Source organism: Ictalurus furcatus, chromosome 24 (genome assembly GCF_023375685.1).
Source record: "Ictalurus furcatus strain D&B chromosome 24, Billie_1.0, whole genome shotgun sequence".
Classification (NCBI taxonomy): Eukaryota; Metazoa; Chordata; class Actinopteri; order Siluriformes; family Ictaluridae; genus Ictalurus; species Ictalurus furcatus.
Window position 1 is genome coordinate 16386747 of NC_071278.1, and position 23692 is coordinate 16410438.

General features: G+C 43.2%; 1 protein-coding gene across 10 annotated transcripts in view; it reads left to right on the forward strand.

The window, feature by feature from the left end:
- Positions 1-23692, forward strand: part of macf1a (microtubule actin crosslinking factor 1a) — a 202991-nt gene that overhangs the window by 42620 nt on the left and 136679 nt on the right. Inside the window, exon 1 of one of the 10 annotated variants that reach the window (XM_053612362.1) lies at positions 8064-8549. The exons of the other annotated variants lie outside the window; for them this stretch is intronic. Within the exon in view, the coding sequence (XP_053468337.1) occupies positions 8495-8549 (55 nt within the window). The 5' untranslated portion in view covers positions 8064-8494. Of the gene's footprint in view, positions 1-8063; positions 8550-23692 lie in introns of those variants that run through there. 10 annotated transcript variants of the gene reach the window in all.

Consider the following 23692-nt stretch of genomic DNA (forward strand, 5'->3'; position numbering starts at 1 on the left):
AGTGATGCTGCTAGATTGTTTATATATTTTGGGGCATGGAACCAACCAAATTCGAAAATATTGTGGGCAGGTATAAACAGAAATAATAACTGTGTGCAGTGGGATGAAAAAAAAAATCATGCACACACGCATCTATTTCAAAATAGAGGAAGAAAGGAGAAAGGCACTTCCTGCAGTAATTCGACCACGCCCACTTATGAATATTTGGAGCACTGAACAGATGCAGACGGTGGTATTGCATTCTGCTCCTACTCTGCATGTAGGTTTATCACAACATATCCCAATGTCCCAACATATATACAACAAACTAAATATTACAGCATCAGCTGATCAAAATCACTGGAGTGTGAATAGGATTTCTTGCTTGGTTGTTCAGGATCTGTACCAGGCTTGCTGCAATAGTGGGCGTTCCCGGCGTTACACGCTGTTCTGCCGTACACAAAGTACATCACTTGCCCACCGCGGGACCGCCCCCACCGTCGTTCTGCTTTTTTTATAGTAATAAAAATCATTTAGTTCGGTTAGAGAACGGACGCTACGATTAAAAACGGAACACGTCTGCGCAATTCGGCATGAGCCGGATGAGTCCGAGTCGCAGCACAGATCAGCAGGAGTCAGACTTCTTTTATCACGTGACGAGAGTGAGGCGAGCTGACTGACGAGACGACGGCGGAAGATTTGGTTTCAAAATTTCTCTGTTTAATATACACGAGTTTGTCATCTTACTGTCTTGTAGTTGTTGTTGTTGTTGTTTTTCATTAAGAATAATAATAAACCCACCATATAAGTAATTGCCGCTAATGTGAAAGCGAATGTGAAGTGTCAGATTATTGCACTCATAAGCGATTTAAAAGCGAGGGGGGGGGGGAGAGGGAAATGACCCCCATCCCCCAGTGATACCGGTATTCCCGGTATTACACGCCGATTAACCGGTGGGAGAATTTCCTCACCGTCTCATCCCTAATCTGTACAAGTGAAAATGTAAGTAAATGGAAATTTCCTGGCCTCGTATTTTTATTTATTTATTTATTTATTTATTTATTTATTATCTGTACTCGCTCACTTTTTCTTCCCCCCCCCCCGTCGCCCTTGCTCAGTATCTCCTGACCCTTCGTCTCGGCGCTGCGTGTGACCTACATTGTGATGTCTTCGCAGTCTGTCTTTCTCTTTTGAATCAATAGGGAGAAATCAGCACTGATGTGCTGTCCTTTCAGAATCTCTTCAGCATGAGGTCCGTTCAGCGGCTAGTGCTTTCCCCCTCTTCTTTCTGCTTCTTCTGGGTTTCCTGCATGACTGTGTTCGCTTGGACCTGACTGGCCCTCGCTCTGTATATGAATGCCTTATTGTTAAAGAGTGTGTGTGTTCGTTTATGCTTCTATTTATGCATGTGTTTTTAACCTCACGACCCAGACCCGTTTATTTTACTAGGGCTGGATAATACACCAGTCTTAATGTCATGATAAATCGTGTGACATTTTTCGGAGATAGTGAAGGTATCGTGATATCCTGTCCGTACTCTGATTTCCATCCATCCATCCATCCATCTATCCAATGGAACACGGGGCAGGATGTAGAGAGAATTCGATTCAGATAGACCGGTGTATAAGGTTTGACTTTATGCAATTTCATTTAAAGCATTAGATTATGTGAATGCATTAAACACAGTCTAGCTGCTCTCCTTCCTGCCAGTTTGTCCATAAGTTACGTGTGTGTGTGTGTGTGTGTGTGTGTGTGTGTGTGGTCTCTGTGGAAAGAAGCCAGCTTGTGTTTGTGATGGTGTATGTACCTCTGATTACATGCAGATTTGTGGCCCAGCTGATGCACGTTGCCCGAGTGTTTCTCTGCAGCGCTGCATGCAGCATCAGTAGCAGAGGCTGCTGGGAGAGAGGGGGTGGGTTTGTAGGGGAAAATTTCCCCGCATCAGCACAGTCTCACACTGCATGGACGATCTGTTATAGTCCTTTGTGTACCACGCTGGAATCCAAAACATTTCCTTCCTTTGTGCTGTAACCTGATTTCTTTATTTTGGTACAGTATCCAAACGCTAAATGAGCTTCCGATGGACGTCTTGCTGCAAAGAAAAAAAAAAAAGAGCCACACTGCTACCAGGAAGACTGCCTGATATTAACTGATCAATTTTCATATTGTGTACCATTAAACAGACGTTCCCAATCCTGCTTGTAGAGTTTCCTCGTGCTCGTCGTTCATCCGATTCGACTCGGCAGCTAATTCACACGACTGAACCAAGTTCAGCTGCAGGGAGAGTATCAGCAGCGGTTCTCAGACTGGGGGTCGGGAAACATAGCCAGGGGTCCACGATTGTTTTACAGTCTCGTTCCGGTGATGAAAGTCACAACCCACCATTATGAAAGTCATTCTGTTTCTAATCATCAGCTGACTCGAACCGAACGTCTTCAATCCAAACCCAGATGACTCAAAAACCAGTGGCCTATAAATAACGTCATCTCGGACCTAACGCGTCCCGTAGTCGGAAAGTACAAATAGACAAAATACGGCCCTGATCGATAAATAGACCAAATATGATCATGCACATTTAAATGATATTCATGAATTAAAGCTGTGAAGCCGAGGAGTGGAATTTTTATTATTATTATTTTTTTTTTTTTTATAGTTTAACGGGTCAAAAAGCTTTGGGAACCCCGGAGTTAGAGGAAGGAAACCAGTATGTGCAGGATGGAGTGGATTTAAGAAACACTGCTTTAAATGTAGTGGTGGGTTTTTAAAAAAAACCAAAAAAAAAACCCATAAATGTATATATATTTGCAGACACGATGGATTATAATTAAAACATTAGTGTGTGAGCGTGTGGGTTAAACCGAGGTAAGACTCTTAGCACGTAAATGTGATTGAAACAATTTTTCCGCCCCTGTTACTGTCCTGAGGGTTTTGTTTACATCAGTACATTTTGCTGGTCGGACTTTAATCTTCAGTGGGTTTTTGTTCGTCAGTTCTGGCATTAAAATGAATCCAACATATCTTTAGTGTTCTTTTCTGCCAGAGATCCACGATGAAGTGAAATCGATCCGACGAAATCGATATATTTTTAGTACTACTAACGTCGTACAGGCGTGATCGTGCCGCTCTATGATTTGCATCCGCGTGAAATGATCGTGCTGTTATTCATGTAAAAAGCCAACGTGGGGACGCTCTGGTCGCGTGTGTTTCCCCCAGAGTAAATCCCTGTTTGTAGCCTTGTATGGACTCGGTGCACTTTCCCATGGCATGACTTTTTCCTGTCTTTATAGCGAAGCTCTCAGACTGTGAACTAACAGATTTTTGTTCTCTTTCTCTTCCATGTCAACATCTCTTCTGCTGCTGTTCTGGAATATTCCGCCACCGATTCGCAGGTAATTAACACATTTTTCAATCGCTTTGGTTTTCTTTTCTTTTCTTTTGGCTTTCAACCGGAGCTGCTGTTTTAACAGTGACTGGGATCTGTTAAAAAACAAAACAAAAAAAAAACCAAACAGGTTTTATTAGATCAGGATGAAAAAGCCATGGTGTTCTAGCTGTACAAGAAAGAGTTACAGTACCCGTTAGCTTTATTCTAACGATACCCTGTACAGTCCGTACACAATTTCATCACCTTTTTTTTTTTTGTTGTTGTTGTTGTTGTTTGGTGTTTTTTTTTGGAGAAACACAAGGCATAACGTATTGGAAATAAAACGTACTGTTCTAACACGTAGTACGCTAACCGTGCTTCCTGCTAGCTCACTCTCTGAAGAAGCCGTCGGAATTATTGCACCCGAGGGATTGTCGCTAGCTGCTAGGCTATCGTTAGAAAATACTGCGGAAGGTGACGATATATCAAACGCTTCTGTTATGTTTTTATAAAATAAAGAAATAAATAAAAGCAAATAATTATAAATGAGTCCCGCCAGGATTTTGCGAAACTCTGGAGTATTCGGGGGAGCGTTCGATTTTTTCCAGATTTGGACCAAGACGCGTCGTGTGACGTCATCGCGACGTCATCGCGACGCACATTCGGCCAGAGCCCTCTTTGATTCACATGCATCGAACACGAGTACAGCTAAAAGGTCACGCTCGCTGCAGAACTATTCCGTGCCATTGCAGTTTCACCAATTCAAGTAGTCTCCTGGAGAAAAGGCACGAGAAACTCCACAAGTTGTATCACACGTTTTGGAAAAAAGCCGCAGCAAAATCGAGCGTTTTTGGCCGCAACAATCGCATAAAAACTCTGTGAAATCCTGTACGGACTGTTATGCGATATTTTACTTTTAAAACATGTTTTATATTGAAGGAACAATCAAGACCTGACTTTTTTTTTTTTTTTTTTTTCTTTCATCATTGAGATGTTCAGTCTCTCACAGCTTTATATTGAAGTGGGCTTCATGTAATCGTCAGTAGGAGCTGGCGGCTTCTGTCTGGCCTCCCTTCGTGCTCCGAGTGTATGAGTGCAGTCAGGCAGTCGTAAGCCTAGACTCGGACTAAAAGTGTACTGTTCTACCACTGTGGAGTGAAGTACCGTTAGTCTTAGCAACGGATTGCCATGAATAACAATACAAGAGCTTCACGACCGGATTAAACGGGTAATATGGTTTAATATCCTGTAAAGAAGATCAGTGTGTATGCGTCTGCCACACCTCCGGCTGCGTCTCCGAGGTCTCGCTGGCCAGCAGAACTGCTCCATAGGCTCACTCTTCTTCCCGGCTTATTTGCGTGCCCTTCTCAGAAACGCCGCTCTTCTCAATCCTCTTGTTGATCGCTGCTAATTACAGCCTGTTACCCAAGCACTGCGTGCAGTTCACGTTCTCATGGGAAACGTGTTTGTGTGTGACGTGCGTTTCTGTGCGTTCGCCGGTGTGAGGAAGCGTTCTGGCTGAGAGGTTGCTGTGTTTTTATGTCGCGTCAAAGCTTGTAGATTTCAAACAGTGTGAGGGATTGAATTGGGTAAAATGGGATTTCTGACCACCTTCAGCAGCGGTGAAACCTGTAAGCTAACACACACACACACACACCCCTTTAACGATACGATATTAAACAGGCCCCCTCTGATGATAATTATCAGGCTCATTATGTAATTGTATTATGTAATGCGCAATAATATTCTGGAGCTTTTTCTTCCTGAAATTCCTGCAGCCAGAACCAAGTGGGCGTGTCGTTTACGGGTGAGTCGTTTTTGCGTTTGATTTAAGCCCATTCAATTCAAGAGGGCAGTCGAATGACCGTCCACTAGGCTGATAACTTTAAAGAACGTTGACAGTCATGGGGTTTGAAGTAAAATAATTAATAAATAAATAAATAAATACATACATACATCACTGACTCCTTGGCTATGCTTCATGGTCCTCTGGGGGTGCCTGGACCCCACTTTCGGAACTAATGAGGTAAACAAGTAAGACACGCCATGGTACACACTAACAACACGGAGCAGGCGGAGGAATCGGTTGCGTAATATGCAAAAGCTAAGCAAAGCTGTGCAAATGATCCGGTCATCAATAAACACTCGTATGACGATGACTGTCGCCGCATAATGGGACTTGTAGATAAATAAAAAAAGATATAGGGTGCGTCTCAATCGGCTCCCTAGGTGGTGAGTCAGTATATCGTAGACATGAGTTGGGGGCACTGGTAAGGACCCTGGCTCACTACACATCGGGACGCTGATGACTCGATTTCCGGCGACGTGACTACGTACACGTGTTGTAAAACGTCACCACTGGCATTTATCAACAACAGGCAGGGCCGATAACCTGACAGTAGACGTCTCATAAACTTGTTAGCTGTTAGCGTTTTCAGGATCGTCGGCAAGAAAGTGGATTTTTATGAAAATCATTAAACGCTTAAAAAGTCGTTAGACTTTAACATGAACAAACCGTTGAACATCAAATCTAGTTAAAAATCGCTAGCGTGGGTAATCATTTGAGAGCTACAACAACGATAACGTCTGTAGACGAAGTTGGCTGAAAGTTCGTCCGCCATTTTTTTTTCTTTCCTAAGAGGAGAGGCTTCTGAATATATGATGTGTTTTTCAGTAAGGGAAGATTAGTGAGCGTCGATGCTTGCTGGGTTTTGCGTTGCATTGTGGGATTTTTTTTTTTTTTTAGGGAGCGAACATTCCAGAGCACCAGAATCATTTTGTGATTGAGAAGGCCCTTAACATGGCTGACTCCCTGAACAGTGCCCTGATTGAGACACACCCCAAAGCTAGTCACATGATAGAAAGTGAAGGTGCAGATAATAGTTGGGGGCTGGGAAGTAGGCATGGCTCTCTTGATCGAGCACTGAGTAAAGATGATGAGATTAGAGGCTGCAGTGTGAGGACCGAATCTCCAGAGATCAGAGAATTTGATTGGTTTCGATTCAGGGCACCATACAATATAAAATCAATACTTCATGTGTCTTCAAGTTCTCTATCCTTTATCATCATGATCTTTTTGTGGTATGACCACTCGCTGATTAATAAAACACAGTATAATAATGCTCATACATTATGAAAATGGACGCCTTAGGGCTGGTAGAATGAATGCCAACCGGATATGTAAGATTTACATATTGAAGAGAAAAAAAATGAACATTTGAATGTTCTACTTTTCGTCCTCTAGCAGAAGTCTGTTGAAATAACACACACACACACACACACACACACACACACACACACATTTTTCTTGCTAAATGATTCTTTGATCCACTTGATGTTGGAACAGGGCTCTGAATAAAATGCATATAATTTATGCCACACTTTATTTTCCTATTTTTATGCTTCTGCCACTAGGTGGTTCTGTTGAATTCCTTAATCTGATTGGTCAGAAGATGTTTATTAATTTTGAGTGACAGCAGTTCTAGAGATGAAACTGTATCACGATAAACCATGATAATTCCGCCGATGGTCAGTATTACCATGTCACGTTTAACGATCATTAAAATCGTGCGTGATTATCGTGATTTGAAAAAGTCGCGGTAAAAGCTGTCCACACGCCCAGCGCGAGTCAGACGCAGCACGCGACATGGTGGGTTTTTTTTTTTGAGCGTGAAAACATGGCGGAAAGCAGCGATGGCGCTCGGGAGATTTTCCACTTTTCCAAGAGGACCGAATCTGAAGTGTGGTCCTATTTCGGATTTTATAAAAATGCTGAAAATATTTTCTGTCCGTCGGCTCGCCTCGCCTCGCCTCGCCTCGTTCCTCCGGTCAGTCCGCTCGCCTCGCTCTCGTCACGTCATAAATGAAGTCTGACTCCTGCTGATCTGTGCTGCAACTCATCCGGCTCATGCCGCATTGAGCAGACGCGTTCAGTTTTTAATCGTAGCGTCCGCGGGAAAATCTTCAGGACCGAGGCTTTCTGGCTTCTCTGTAAAACGAAAAGTTGCTAGAGAAAAAAGGAGGCTAGTGAGGAAATGATTGTTTGTTTATAGCGGTCGTTACCTAATTTATAACAGGAGCTAACTTGTTTCGCAGACGTCCCACAACACGGAATGGAATTATGAACCGGTTGAGGGTAGTACGTGTCATTCTTTAATTAGTAAAATGCAATCTTTGGATAATTATAACAATAAAGCCGAAGAAGGCAAGAGACAAGTCTCTGTTTGTCTTGAGACGAGACAAACATGGCGGATGTGGATCCCAGGTAGTGTATAAAAAGGAAAGTCTAATCTAGTAGTGACGGGAAAATATTAACGTAAGGGAACAAATAGGAACTCCACTGCTATCGTCTTTAATGCTAGTGTAGTGTTAATATCTCCAGCGTTTATAGAGCAGTTTAATAAGGATTTCTCGTCTTGCTTTAATCCGCTGCTCCATCCTGAATATTGTGGAATCAGGAGAGGTTTCACACGGAGTACTCCGGTGTGAAATGTTATATGGAAGCACCAAGCAACCATCATATACACATGAACATACGGTTCATTCACACAGCGCGAAGTTAGACAGAACAGGGTGTTGGTGTTAAAATGAATTGACCTTGACTAACGCTTTCTCCATTCTTTCCTCACACACACTGAATATGTATGCGTGTTATCAGTCATTCAGTTCTTGAATTGTGCATAAACCCCACCCCACACCCCCACGCGCACACCCACAGACGCGTGCTCGTATACGTCTGACTGATGGCAGGAGTAAGGCACATGCTCCAGCTCGAGCAGTGACATCACCTGCCTTGTGGTCAAAGTACAGTTCCGGCTCAGAGCACGCTGCTCCCTCAGAGCTACCAGGCTGCTGACTGGTACACACACACATCCGCGGGCTTTCGTTACACTATAACTGACACCACAAAACGCAACCGAAAAGACAAAACTGACTTGGAAGACACCTGGATTTCCATAATGACCCTGGATCTTTGACCTCTTGGATTCCGTAGCGTCTACAGACGAACTGAGGCTTCTGCCTTTTTTCTTGTTCTCTGAAGATCATTTCTTACTTTCACATTACCGCTTCCCTTCCGTTTCAGCCCTCTCACAGTTTGTAGTTCTTTTCTCTTCTTTTTATTTCTTGTGATTTTTATATGGCTAAGCTGATATGAGCTCTGCAGCATCATACAGACAATTTCTTCACGACCTTGAAGTCAAAAAAGGTTTGTTCTTTTCTTTAATAGTTTACATACGGTTTGTTTGTTGTTGTGTTTTTTTTTTCCCTCCAGAGTTTATGAGACTCGTTAATTAATTAGAGATGGGTAAAAGAGTAGTTTTAGATGCATCTCAGTCCTCTCTTCACATAACTGTACCGCGTATTGTGTTTGCGTGCATGCAACTGGACGTAGTTTGTATCTGTGATCCGTATCGTTCACCCGTTTGATATCACTGTAGCTGAATTCGGGTAAATAGCCAAACAAGACGGTTTGTTTCGGCCTAAAATTGTCGTCCATGAGTCGTATCGACTTGAATACGTCTCTGTTTTCGGGGAACAGTAAAGATACACGAATCCTCTCCTCATACCTGAGGACGCTCCTAACACTAGGGTGTCGGGCATAACGGGATGAACGGAGGTTATAGCAGATGTACCAAAACGTCATTCATTCATTTATTTATTTATTTATTTTCATTTTCAGTCGAGGAAATAATGAGTTTATTTCCTAACGAGTTTCATGGTGGGGGTTTAAAAAAAAAAAAAAAAAAAAAAAAAAAAAAAAGTTCCAGTTTAAGTAAAGATTTTAAACATGTTGACCCGAATGGGGAAAATAAGTGGAACCTTACTATAGTTCACCAAAAATATTAGTTTTTTTTAATTTTGGAAGTGTAGAAGGGTTTGTTTATTTACCTTTTTAACTTAACCTTTGCAGGAAGATAGAGAAGGTGTGTAGGGTAAAGAGCTGGTTAAATGCAGTCGTCTGCTTAAAGATGTCTAAATCCTTGCTAGCGTAGATACTGGCTTTCAAAACGTCTGTGGTGACGTTTCGGCGCCACTGCAGGAGTGGACGCTTTAAATGCAATTTTCTCCCTTTTCGCTTGGGGGCTAACAGGATTTTATACCGTAATTAACTTGCGGTTGAGACGCATGCAAGAGGAGTATAGTACGGTATTGTACAGTATAGTAGTTGTTTAAAATAAAAAGGAATAGGAGATAGAAATCACAACTCGATATGCATGAAGATGCATCGAGACCAATTTACTTTCACATTTTGACTGAATTTAATCCGTGTCAAGTGTCTGGAGATTCCAGCACTTCATCCAGTGTTTGGTACATGTTCGAATGGCACTCGGTGAATATCAGGATCAGATTTTTTTTTAAAAAATCAGTAAATCATAGCTTTGTAACCGTGGTCTCTTTAGAGAGTTCTGCATTACTGTAACTCGCTGTGTGGGGCGTCGATGCTGCTTCGGGGCAGCTGGCACCTGTTGTTGTAGCAGACCTAAGCCGTAGTCAGCTGTGTTTCTGTAAATTCCTCCCTGCAGGTCCTCACGTACATTACGTCTCAGTCAAGGTGCCGAGCGTCCGGGGGGGGAAAACCTTTTCTCCTGGGCATGTTTTTACTGCGTGGTGTCACGCTAATGCATCCTCACTATTGTTTGTTAATTAAGCATGAAGGAATAATGAAAAGGTTTGACAAGGTTCATGAGTTTATATACATGTTTATCGTATAATCCTGCCCAAAGGCAAGACTAAGTGATGGAGTGTGTGTGTGTGTGTGTGTAGGGTGTGTGTAGGGTGTACCAGTGCTATGACTGAGGTGAATGGCTATGATTTGTTTAAGGGGTGTAGCCTCTCCTTTCTCTTTCTGCCCTTCGAGAGCTGTGCGTTTTTCTCTCTTGCGTGCTGTGTGCGGTCTTCTGTTTCAAACCTTAGTCTAATTTCATTTGTTTTGCTACCTGCCTACATTCTGCTTCTTAACATCTTAAATGAAATGGTGTGGCATTTTGTTTTGGTGTTGTAATTCAATCCTGGATCATGGGACAGACATTTGGATAGTGGATTGCGGATGGCACCAGGCAGGCGTGTGTGCGCTGACCATATGGATGAGAAAGGAGGGGAGGGGGTTGTAATGCCTCTCCAATATCCACACACTAAGCCTATTGTCCAGGCTAAAGCGGCTTTCTCAGGGAAGTCACACCGTAGGAGTTTAAAGTTGAATAAGATTAGGTTTGAGGTAGGTGTGTTCGGTCTGTGGTATTTTGGTAAAACATGCTCAAGATTTTGTATCTCTGTTAGTTTGTTATACACTGTATGGCCAAAAGTGTGTGGACACTTGATCAGCACATGCATATAATAATAATTAATACATTTGATTTGTTGGTGCCTTTCTTAACACTCAGGGTCACCGTACAGAAAGATAACCTTCAACAAGAACAGCATAGTTAAAATACGCAGCCATTTGGAACGTAAAGAAACACCAAAGCCAGTGTTTTGTTGTCGTCCTTTCACTGGCACTTATGTAAACAATTCCATGCATCAGTGAATTTTCCCTAACGCTTATCCTACCCGGGGTCGTGGGGGGAGGAGCCTCGAGCATATCCCAGGAAACTCTGGGAACATGGCAGGGGACACCCTGGACAACCAATCACAGGGCACAATCGCATACCCGTTCACACACTACGGACAATTTGGAAACGCCAATCAGCCCAACCTCTAAAACCAGTGGTGTGAGGTAAATGTGTAAACCACTAAGCCACTGGACTAATAAAAGCTTCCCAGCACAACCAGGCTCATTTCGATGCTGCTGTTCCATCCTCATATTGTGGATATCCAAAAGGCAAACAAATACGAATGACGTAGCGATTAAAATAAATAAAAAAATAAAAAAATGAACCCCCACATCAAAGAGCTTATTTGGCACAGAAATACTTTCAGCTGATTTATTTCATCTAGTTACTGTATACAAGGCTTCTTGCTTAGATTTTCTACATTTTTGGTCAGCTTCACTGATGCCACAGTCATTTCTTCATTCAGAATAAAGCCAGCACCAAGAATCTCGGGCGCAAAGTGTCAAAATGACCATTTTTAAAGCCCTTTCGAAGTACATGCTGTTCATCACTACAAATGGCTGCCGCAGGTGTTTCTCTCTTCTGAAGCACTTTGCGTACGTTTCGTCATTCGAACACCGCGGTGGTGTTTGAGGGGAAGACATGCGGCGTAGCAAGCGTTGAGCAGGTGAGGATGAAATTACAGCTGGGTCCACCTGCCTGGTGTAGGAAGACAGATGGCAGGTGGAGACGTTGGAGTCTAAGCTTGACGAAAAGAACTGTGACATGAAAACACAACCCATTCTCCTTCTATAACCTGACTTGCAAGGGACGCACATACGCAAATGTTTGTCACACACGCACGCATTCCTCACAATCTCGCAATTCTTTGCCGCCTTGGCCTTTGGTTTTGCAAGGCCAGTTGCAGTAGCTCTGAAACAGGCGGCATACTTTTACAAAGACGCAACTACAGCTTCGTTCTTAAATTAGACGCGGAATCTGATGTTGCAGGAGATTTGACTGTGCTGTAGTTTGTACCGCAGTTGCAACTTTCTGCCGTTTTTTTTTTTTTATTTAACAATCCAAATGCACAAGACTGTCTGTCGGCTTTGCCTGGAGCTGGGTCATTGCCCTTCATGGACTTCATAGACATGCTCTTCATAAACTAAGAGCGTATAGAGTGTTGTGAATCCTAATCAAAAACACTACATTACCGGTATGTTAAAAGATTAAACAGCACGTGTCCTTGGCAGTCTGTCACATTTGAAGTGCATCGCGTCTTTCTCTGGGCTGTTCCGAGTCTTAGGCCGGTGTGACGTTTGATGGAGTGATAAGGATAAGGTAGCAGGATGCGTGTAGCGGCAGCAGCAGGAGCCGAGAGAGTAAGACGGACGCACTGAAGCTCCGTGTGACAGTGTAGCGACAGCACATGTGTAGTGTTGGAGATAAGAGCCGAGGCCAGGGTATCACGACGGTGCCAGCAGGGTGTGGCTGCTTCTGAGGAGAGACACAAACAAGGCAAAAATAATCCGACAGCTCTGTTGCGCTCCCTAGGGACGGATTCAGTGATGAACTGAGCACAGAGTTTAGGCCGAGTTCATTTGGATACGGGAACCAAGCTGATGGCGTCATGATGTGGCATTCACTCCGGGCATGCCCCACCCTGATCCTGTCACTGCTACTGCAGAGCAGAGGAGAGAGTTAACTTCATCTGGATAATCGGTTTTCACACATCAGCATACCTTTTTATTGTTCTTTATTCTTGCAGTATTTGAACAGGGTACACGCGTTCGTTCACTTGGCATACGACTGATGTTGTTGCACAGGATATGACGTAAACCCATCCATTTTCCATACCGCTTATCTTACACAGGACCTTGAGGGAATCCGGAGCCTATCCCAGGGGAGTTGGGGCACAAGGTGGGGGTCACCCTGGAAGGGGTGCCAGCTCATCCAGGGCACAGTCGCGCACACACACACACACACACACACACACACATGATCAATGATTTAGAGATTATCCCAAAGCACAGCGAGAACATGCGTACTTTTCGGAGGCGAGAATTGAACCCCCAACCTTGGAGGTGTGAGGCAAACGTGCTAACCACTAATCCCCCTGGATATGATGTAAATTCCACCTTTCGTTCGTTCATCTTCAGTAACCGCTCCATCCAGGATGGATCTGGAGCACATCCCGGTCACACTGAGCACAAGATGGGAGATTTCACCCCAGATGGGATGCCAGTCCACCACGCACGCCCTCGTTCACACCTGGGGGCAATCCAGAGTAGACAATCCACCTGTCTGAACACTTACCCAGTGCTCTTGGTATATGCTGATCCATCCTGCATCCTGGCCTGACGCATCGGACAGAGAATTTTGTCCGTTTCTCCAATTTCCTGACGTTACTTCTGTTCTTCTTTGTTCGCGTTAGGCTTTTTCTCCTGGTGCCTATTTACTGTGCTGTTGTTTTAAAGCATGTTGTAAGATAAATAGCCATCAAGATGTGGTCCTGGTCTTTGGAAATCTATCTCTTCTGTCCACACACGAGCCCTTCGGATAACTTCCCAGGAATCGCACTAGGTCCCATCACCCTAGGTTGTCGTGTCAGTCTTCCTAGGAATTCAATCCTGGCGTTGTGTACACTCAAAGAACTCTTCCTAATTGATTCCCATTCATTTGCCATGTAAAAGGCTCTAATCAAGCGAGCAGCTTGATTTGATATATTTTCTTTCTACAGTCTGAACAAACAATTCAGATTTGTTTGTTGGGAACTGGCAATATAAACGTTCCACAAGTCCGATTTAATAAATAAACCATACTGGCTTCTGTGTAAACAAATGCTTGAAGATGTTTGAGTTGTTCGGCAGGCGACTGAGTCTTGTATACCTCTTCTAGTATACCTCTTCTATTATACATCTATACTGATACTGTGCAGCTCGGTTTCATGATCTTTTCTAAGCCCGGCCTAAAAGCCGCCCGGCTGCCGGCTTGACGGGGCGCTATCTCACTAATGACAGAGAGCCGTTATGGTGTAATTATGGTGGAGCGATGTATTGTTCTAGCTCTGGCAGTGTATTTTATGTGTGTGTGGGTGTGAGTAAGAACTCGGTGCTTGGCCCCCGGAGCTTCGCCTAACATCGTGAAAGTCTGTTCTCTCTCTGCTGACTCGAGACACTGCCATGACTCACTTTCATCTCATCGTTCAGTCATGCTAACACTTGCTCCTTATCTTGGAGACTTCTAGTTTTTAACCTTCTGTCTCGTGGTTTTTTTTTTCCTCCCTTTTTTTTTTTTTTTTTTTTTGCAAGGTCATTACTCTTGGTGCTTCTGAGTTTAAATGACACGGTACTATTTTTAAGATGTAAGGTTCAAGCTCCAGTTCGATGTGAAACATTGCTGACCTGAACGATCTCTTGGATACTGTAATTGCTTTAGTTGATATACCCCTGAAATGCATTACATATCGATTATGGATCATTAAGGAGTATTTACCACTGAAACTGTATCAAGCAAATGGGAACTGGGAGTAGATATGAAGAGTCGAAATGAAACCTTCATCCATTTCGTAATCGGACTCGAATAAAAAAAAAAAGTGAAAGCACGTTTAGATTTTCTATCAGTTGTAGAAATAAATAAATCGATCAATAAAAAGTTATATGGAGATGTTCGGGTCAAACGATGGGGGTACCATCAGTATTAACCTGATGGAAAAACTACCCCCTAATTATACAGTATAAAAACCCCATATGAACTAAGAATGGTAGTGAGCTATCCAGGGCTAAAAATATAATCTTCTAAATGAAATATTCTAGTATAATACTATAAACTAGGCAGCAGGGCGATGCCTCACAGCTTCAAGGAGCCTGGGTTTCTGTCCGTGTGGAGTTTCTGTGTATGTTCTTCAGGGTTCCGTTCAGGAATTATATTTTCGTGTGTGTGTGTGTGTGTGAGAGCGAGGGAGAGTGAGAGTGAGACAGTGGTGGTGGTGGGAGAGATGGCCTGTCACTTCCTGTTTGTTCCCCGGCCTCTGGGCTGCACAGTTTGTGAGCTGGCGTGAACTGTACAGAAGCTGTGAGGAAAAATCAGCTAAAAAATGGTGTAAAGTAACACGAACATGGATCAGGCATGTTTCAATGTAGGTTGTACAGAAAGGGTTAGCAAAAGTGAAAGTGTTTACATCATTCCTTTTATAGTACAGCTGACTGGTGACCTGTGTGTGTGTGTGAGTGAGTGAGTGACTGTATATTCGTTTTGGTTGGCGGTTGGTCCTACGGTTTGTGGGCCCCTTGTTCCTCTCCCCTACTTTCCCCTCATAGCCCCCAGGCTTTCAGAATCTCTTCTCCTTCCTTTTCCTAACTCCTCTTTTATATCCCCAGTTCCCACACTCCCGCGTGGCCATTTCTTTTTCTTTGCAAACGCCATGATTTCATTTCGACGCTGATGGAGCACGACACTAAAACTCTCCCGGTACTTCCTTTCACCTCTCCACTTTGCTCTCTCACGTCCTCCGTAGTTAGCTACCCTACCTTCCGTACGAACTCGCTTCAAACAAGCCGAAGTCTTCCCGGGCCGAGTGCTCCTGAGCCGCACCTAACTCCGACCTGGAGTGGCTTATTAAAAACGGATTAGCGCTCCTTAACGAACCTGGGTCAGGGGCACTCGTTAGCACTGCAACTGACCGTTGCAGGATTGGAAAAATGCGGCTTGTTAACTTTTCGAGAGCTGCGAGAGCACCGGAGCATGTTCGAGGGTTTCATCTTCAAGTTCTAGCGCCTGGTGCGAGTCATTCCAGTGGTAATTTCACATGGCGTCTAAGAAGACGCGAATAAAACGTCTCGGCTCGCGTGCTATATCGCACATCAGAGTCATCTCCTTTGTCTGACCTACGTTCATTATTTACTTTGAACAGCTGGACTTTAAGCCTACATCATGAGTAAAGCAGTAAACAGTACTGAGACATTGCCCTTTACTTTTGCAAAGTAAGACTTGGTTTTATATAGACCATGTTTTTTGGCAGATACGATAAGCAGGGAAGACTTTTTGCACTACGAATATAATCCAGCCAGTTGTTGCAGGCGGGTTCTACATTGTTTAAAATCTGCCCAACGCGAGTTCTGGACACATGACTCCGTTTTTAAAAATGTGTTTATTTATTTGGTATGTGGTGGTTTTAAGGCGTTCCCACACCTGTTCGTCAGTTTGCTGAGTCTGAATAATAATGAAATTGATTCTTCTGGTCGGTTTGTGGTTTGGTTTCACACGACACATGATTCAATGGACAACAACATCGACAATGATGACGACAACCTTGTCTGAGAGGCCTGTAGGGCTGAAAAATGTCCTTGTAAAATGAATTCATTTATTGGTCAGATATACAGAAATGAAGTAAGGCTGAAAAACCTCTACCAAGAGTGTGTAGGAACCATAATCATCATCCAGGCTTGGAGAACACTGGTGCTAAATGATGATCCATGACTCGTTTAAAACTTTGTTGTATGCGTCCAGCTTTTGTTTTCTGTTTTTGTTTGTTGGTCCAAAGATCGCAAATATTTCCGCAGCTCCACAGCTCTGTCCTTTGGTGCCATTTGCTCCTCTGGGTTTCGTTTAGCAGCTCGTGTCTACGTAAGATGTTGCGTGCAGCACAATATACATGCCGTATCTGGTTCATGTCGTGCAGTTGGTTCGATTCAGAGCTGAATGGCTTTCTCACTGCAGTTTAAACCATAGTAGATTTCGCTTGACTCGGTTGACCTTGTTCAGACGCTCTCAGAGCGGTGTTGGTTCAGATTTTGGTTCTCACCCGAGTACGATTCTTGTGTTCTCACCCGCCTAAACTAACTGCACCAAGAGGGAACACGCAGCAGGATGTTATCTAAACGGTCTACATGCTGCACCCGTGAAAGCTCCGAAATGTCAGAAGTTTAGAACAAGAGCAACAACCTAGACAAAAACCAGGTGGTAGGGAGGCACTACGTAGGCTACGTCCACGTTAATCCGGATGGATCCGAAAACTGGTTCGTTGTTTTCAAACGTCTTCCGAAAATCACTCATCCACACTGAAACACGTGTGAAAACGCCCACATCCCGATACTGCGCGTGTGTAAAAGCATAAGAAGCCTTGGCCCGCGTTATTTCCGTCAGGCGTTCGTTTAAAAATGCAAGCAGAAGGTTGTAGAAAGTGACATTAATCTTTAACAAAAAGCTATCAAACTGGATTGCAGGCGCAACGACTGCAGTACAATATCCACCATCTTGTCTGCTTTGAGTCGAATGGGTCACATGACTAAAAATTCATCACTGTTTTTGAATATCTCCGTTTTCTCTGTCCACGCTACAACGCAAAAACGGCATTTTCACGTTTATCCACCTGGGGGAGGGCTTTCGTAAAGCTTCGTTTCCGCCGGACGTAAACGCCGTCGAAACGTAGAGAAAAAGATGCGTTTACAGATTTGTCCGGATTGTTACGGACGTAGCTTTAGAGTGTGCATGCTTACATAGTCACCATAACAACCATAGTAGATTCATGAGCGAATAGTTTAAAAATAAATAAAAATCAGTTTTGATCAACTTGATATTTCATTACAGACGCTTTCTATTTCTTACTTTTCTTTTTAAGAAATGAATTGGATTTAGATTGGACCTGCTGTGTGGACAGTCCAAATGATGATCCAGGCTTAGTGCTGATTTGAAAAATGGCTTTTGGGAGTTTGAGGTCAAGAGGCTGAGGTCAGGGTCTAATTGATCGGTTGCCCCGGTGATGACGACAGCTGAAGGAAAACGGTAGCACCGACGATCAGCGAGCCGACTTTCTGTCTGATCCTGTGTTTGTGTAGCCTCTGCTCGTCCCACCTCTTCTTTCTGCTTCCTTTCATTTCTCTACTCGTCCTTTCCCAGCCTCTGACCTGCTCCTACATTTGTCTCTCTCGCGACCCCTTCCACTCCGCCCACTTTTAACTGTGATCGAGGAAATCTTTGGTCATTCATCTCTGAAGCTGAAAGCGAGGGAAAAGAGACACTCCTTCTCAGCGGAGGTGCGAGAGTAAATCTCGCTTTCTCTCTCGTTGCTGTCGTATACGGTGACGTTCTGTGCCATCACGGTGAAAGCCTCGTTCCTTCCTCAGAGAGTTACGGCATTAGCAAAGGGCTTCGATAAATCTCTCCTTTTAAATCGCCCTGCGTTTTGAACCGAGTCCAAACACCAGAGTTGAAGCGGTCACCTGTGATGGATCTGTCGTGCCGGTGTCTGCTCGCTAACACACAGACTTTCTCACCATCGCGGTCCGATCAATCTTTACAACTGTCTCAGTCTATACAGTTGTTAAAGTTAACGACTGAAGTTTTTGTAGGGGAGATTGGCATTAGGGATTGGCATTAGGACTGTTCCAACAGGGATTTCCTCACTTTTTTTTTTTTTTTTTTTAAATTTTTTTTTTTAATAGCAGTTTAAAAGATCCCTACACTCCAAAAGCTCATTCTTTTTGTGTTCCATTAAAACCTCTTGGATTCGGATTACGAAATTCGCTACATTTCTTTTAAAAAATAAATAAATAATAATTTAAAAAAAAAGCTCTAAACTGTACTGGTTGCTAGTGTATTTATTGTGCATCTGCAAAATGTCATTTATTTATTTATTTATTTATTTTAAATAATAAGAGGGCTTATAATAACATTTTTAATTTTTTTTTTATTTTTATTTTATTTAGTCCTGCCCTGAATAAGCTATTTCACATAACAGGTGTTTCCATTATAGTGCACAAGACGCAATAATAACTGAATTTGCACAAATGAACCGGTTCAGAAGTTTACACACGCTTCATTCTTAATACTGTGTGTCGTTACCTGGATGATCCACGACATGATGGTTTTTATGTTCTGTGATAGTTGTTCATGTTCAGCGTCCCTTATTTGTCCTGAGCAGTTCTACTTCCCACTGTTCTTCAGAAAAATCCTCCAGGTCCTGCATCACATTCATCGCGTTTCCCGGTTCTGACCCCTTTCCAACGTCGGCTGTATGATACCGAGATCTATCTTCACGCCGAGGCACTCGTACACTATTACAAAAGGTGCCAACGTTCACTGATGCTCAAGAAGGCAACACGATACGTTAAGATCCGGGGGGGTGTAAACTTTTGAACAGGAGGATCGGTGTAAGTTTATTTTGTTTATTTGTTCAGTACCGTCCTTCAGAAGCTAAATACGATATTTACACGTTTCCCAGAAGACAAAATAATAATTTACACCGATCATCCTGTTCAGAATTCTTAACGTCTCGTGTTGCCTTCTTGAGCATCAGTAAATGTTTCTTAAGAAGAGGATTCCTCTGAAGAACAGTGGGGAGTTCAACTGCTCAGGACAAACGAGGGACTCGTGAACAACCGTCACGAAACATAAAAACATCGTGTCGTCGATCGTCCAGGTGACGACACGCGGTGTCAATCACGCGTATGTAAACTTCTGAACTGGTCCATTCGTGTAAATTCACTCCTTGTCGTGTCTTTTGGACTTTTTATGGAAACATCTGTGATGTGAAATAACTGATTCAGTTCAGTAGTCAATAAAAGCGTAGTGCAACTTTTATGATTCCTCCGGTGAGATAACGGTCCTACATAAATCATGACAAACTCCAACAACCCTAGAGCTCAGTTATTGATGTATACACAACTTTTAGCTAGCTAGATACCGTGGCGAATATTAGCGATGACTAAAACAATGGTTGGTATGGTGTGTGTGTGTGTGTGTGTGTGTGTGTATTGACAGGTTTGGTTGCTGGTAGTAAATATGTGCGAATTGAAACTGAAACATTCATGTCAATCTGTGACAAATGTCAGCTAGCTTACTAGCGGTTATTGCGCTAGCTAGCTAGTTGGTTTGGTTGGTAGGAGAATACGAGGGTGTTTCCAGATCGTTTATTAATTGATTTGATTTGTTTTGACATTTTCTTGAAAGTGGAACGATTCCAAGGGCATTAAAACCTGTTATTCGACACGCTTTATCTTTATGGAGGCAGGTTCTGAGGTATTTAAAGCTCGGAGCTGGTGGAACTGTTGATGTATTTGTAATGCTTGGAAATGGCTTGGTTGTTATATTAGAGGGTCTTTTTATTTTGACCTTTAATAGCTCTTGATATGCTGCTTTTTTACAGCCTGCAGTGGGATGGAACATCATAAGCCATAATTACTGTAAAGAAACCTGTCGTGTGCGTGTGTGGGAGTGATTGCTTCAGCTTTATAAGTTTGGTATGGTGGTGTTTTTGTTTTTTTTTTCCCCTCCGAAGAATTTTTTTTTGTGTGTTTCTCAGTACGTTTGTTTAACCCACACACACATCCACCGTGTTAGCAGGGATGCACGGCTCATGGCAGAATTAGCACAGGCCCAGTTTAACCTTGCGCTTGGTTCTTGTATGTGTCCAGTATTTCAGGCAGGTTGTTTCCAGGACGCGGTTTGTTCAGTGGCGTTTTCAGCTCAGTCTGCGTGTTGAGTCAGTCTGCGGCTCAGTCGTCTGTAATGTCTTGATGGCACCTAAGCACATATTCAAACCAGGCAGAGGCAGACGTGCTCATTTTGTCAACCATGTCAACACACACACGCACGCACATTCCTCTGAGCGAGCTGTCTATTCCTACACTGCCTTCCTGATTACTCTGTTTCCTTAATCTTAAACATTATTGCCCAGTTTAGGTGGTGATTAGTGTAGCGTGTACATGGACGCACGTCAGGAACCATTAAGGAAGAACGGGCAGGTAGACAACTGTGTCATTGTCAGCAGATCTGAGCCCGATCCCTGTCCTGAGTCACCCTATGGCATCACACTCATTTTCACCAGTCACTTCCTGTGAGGTGTGACCAGTGGCATGTGTACAGCTGCTGGTTTTCTTAATTATGGGAATGTGTGTGTGTGTGCATGCATGTGACACTCTCCTGATGATTATGATGATGTACATGATACCAGGCTGCCCCCTTTCTGATTGGTGAGGTGTTGCAGGGAATATTCAGTTGGGGCGTGTGTTGGGAAAAGAGCTGAGGAAGTGGCTGATTTTGTATGATTATTTGTTCTGAAGCTGTTGTGCCAGGACTGACATCCTGTTTTGGTGAACATACAGCGTGTGAGAGATGCAGTTCGCCGCTTTGAGTGTTTGTGCTCGTGTGTGTGTGTGTGTGTGTGTGTGTGTGTGTTTGTGCCGTGTGTGCAGGGTCAGGAAAGCAGTGACGGTTAGCTCATATGGAATTGATTAGGACCAAGCTTCCATCACTTCTGTCTGGTCTTTAGACTTCATCTGATTTCTGTGGTCTTTTTAAGATCATTTCTCGGCACGCTGTACGAGACGATCGTCCTCAAAACTTGAACAAATTCTGTTACAGACGTTGTGAGGTAACACGAGTTTTCCATGTCGGATCATACAGTGAAGATCCCCTGACTACGTTCTGCTGACGTCATCAGTCAGCACCATCCGGGCGCATGCAGGAAATGAGGTTGAATAAACAAAAACGTTGTTCAAAGTGAGCTTTTGATAAAGGAGGATATTTTACATTTTGTTTATTAACAGCTATGGTAAGCACGTCACGTTTATGCATTTTAAATGATGGTTTTTCAAATATTACCTTTCATGTTGTGTGTGTGTGTGTGTGTGTGTGTGTGTGTGTGTGTGTATAGCTGTTTATGAATGTAAAAACATCTGCAAAGTTTCAAAAATCAAAGCGCATGACAAACGGAGTAATTGACTCCCAAAAGAAGGAACCGATTCTGAACAGCTGAAACGAGTCGTCAGTGATTCCAGACTTACTTCCTGTACTGAGCTACGTAGGTTTGTAATAAAAAGCCCCGCCTCTGGTCTTCATCGGCTGCTCCCGAACAAACAGAGCTGAAACTCGTTATGGTACTGGGCGTTTCCTTTCTGAAACACGCTGAACCAGTCACAACAGACTGGGACATCTGACCAATCAGAGCAGAGTATGCTCTCTGAAAGGAGGAGTTTAGAATGAATCCTTTAGAACGGATCATTTAACGAGTCGTTTGTGACACTGGGGGGGAAAAAAAAGGTAATGCTGCAATTTAAATTATGCGCACATTAAAAGTGTTTTTTGACCTTGGATGCATGTAAATCTGTTATGTGAGACCTTTTAAAACAAAAGTAGGTCCGTTTCAAAACCGTAATAGGTGCGCTTTGAGACCACCGATCTCGACTCGCGACGAAGAACTCTCTGTACGTTTTTGTACACGATTTGTAAGGCAAATCAGACCCGAAACCCTAACGTATAAAGTCGACATCAGTCAGAATGTCTGGAAATGTTGCAACAACGATGTTGTTGATAAGTACAGCTGAAGAAATAGATAAAGTTATTTAATAACGTCGCCCGAGCGATAAAACCGGAAGTGTGCCGTGCTCCGTGCTGAAGGGAGGCCAATCGATTTGATCTGTTCTTGCTCTTGTCATGTGTCCTAATGTGCCCTTTCAGTCTGCCTCTGTCCCGTCAGCTCTTTTCACCCATCTCTTTACGTACACGGTCATTTAATCTAAAACATCATCAGACTCAGCGGTGGGGGCGGGGGCGGGGCTTGTAGGCCTGCCACAGTAAAGTTCACTGTTCATGTGCTATTCGAGTTTTCAGGATGTTTTACACATTTGAAAGCCAAAGTGTTCGTTTCTACGTTCTACTTTTTAGTGTTTTCTAAACTATTCTCTCCAAAATGGTGTTGGAAAAATGGCCCGGATACAGACGGCATTCATAACATTTTTCTTTTCTTCCTTTCTTTTCAAAAACAAACGAATTCTATCAGCTGTACAGTTAAATCGAAACGCAAACGAAGAATGAAAGTGGTTCCAAGTTCCAGTAGACTTTGCTTTGTGGTTGAATCTGAGTTGCTGTTCAGTTGAGAATATAGTGCACTTTGTATATTTTGCACGAGCGGTATGTTATACACTATGTCGTGAGCATGTATAATGAACAGGAAGCCACTTTTTTGTGTGTTGGAAAGGGGCATGAATTATTTCTGTGTAACGGCAAGTTGAATTTGTTGGGTTTTTTTTTTTTTAAATCTTACAATTTAGTTAAATATAAGCACTAATAAACTGTTATTGTGGGTAAATGAATAAAAAACAACCCGTGACATTAGTTTGTTCAAATTGTGATCTTGTGCTTTCACTGTTGACGCAGTTTTTAGCTTACGTGCTTTATAAATACACACAACAAAGCATTTTGTCTGTTTCAGTATTAAAATTGTAGACTTATTAATATTCTACGCATTTTTGAAGTCTTACTCAAGGTTTACTGAGAACCTGATGATGGTGATTTCTATGGCCCTCATGGTGGTGCACGTAGTAGCGTTTCTGTCTCACAGGGTTCACACGAGTGCTGTGAGTTTCCTGAGCTTGAGTATTTCTCTCTGTGTGAACTGTCGCACGTTCTCCTCGTGCCCATGTGGGTTTCTTCGGTTTCCTCCCACCTCCCACAGACATTTAGGTAGCAGGATTGGAGAGTCTCAGGGGCCGCTTACACCACAACGTCTTCAACTAAAAACTCTTTGTGCATTTTGGCTGTTCGTTTACACAACAACGGCGTTTTGGGGCCTGGAGAAAACAAAAAACAAAAAAACTTTTGAAAACGGGGTTCAAAGTGCGAGTCTCCGTGTAAACGTAAAAAAAAAAAAAAGCGAGAATTTGTGAAAACGATGACGTCACGTGCGTTCGTCGTTACGTGTTCAGTCTGTCGGCATACGCACGAGACGTTCAAAGCTAGTGGCGGAGTACAGGACTGTGTTTGTGCTGCTCGAGATTTTGAGTTTATCGACGCTTCTCCGGCAAAGTGTAGATTTACTGCA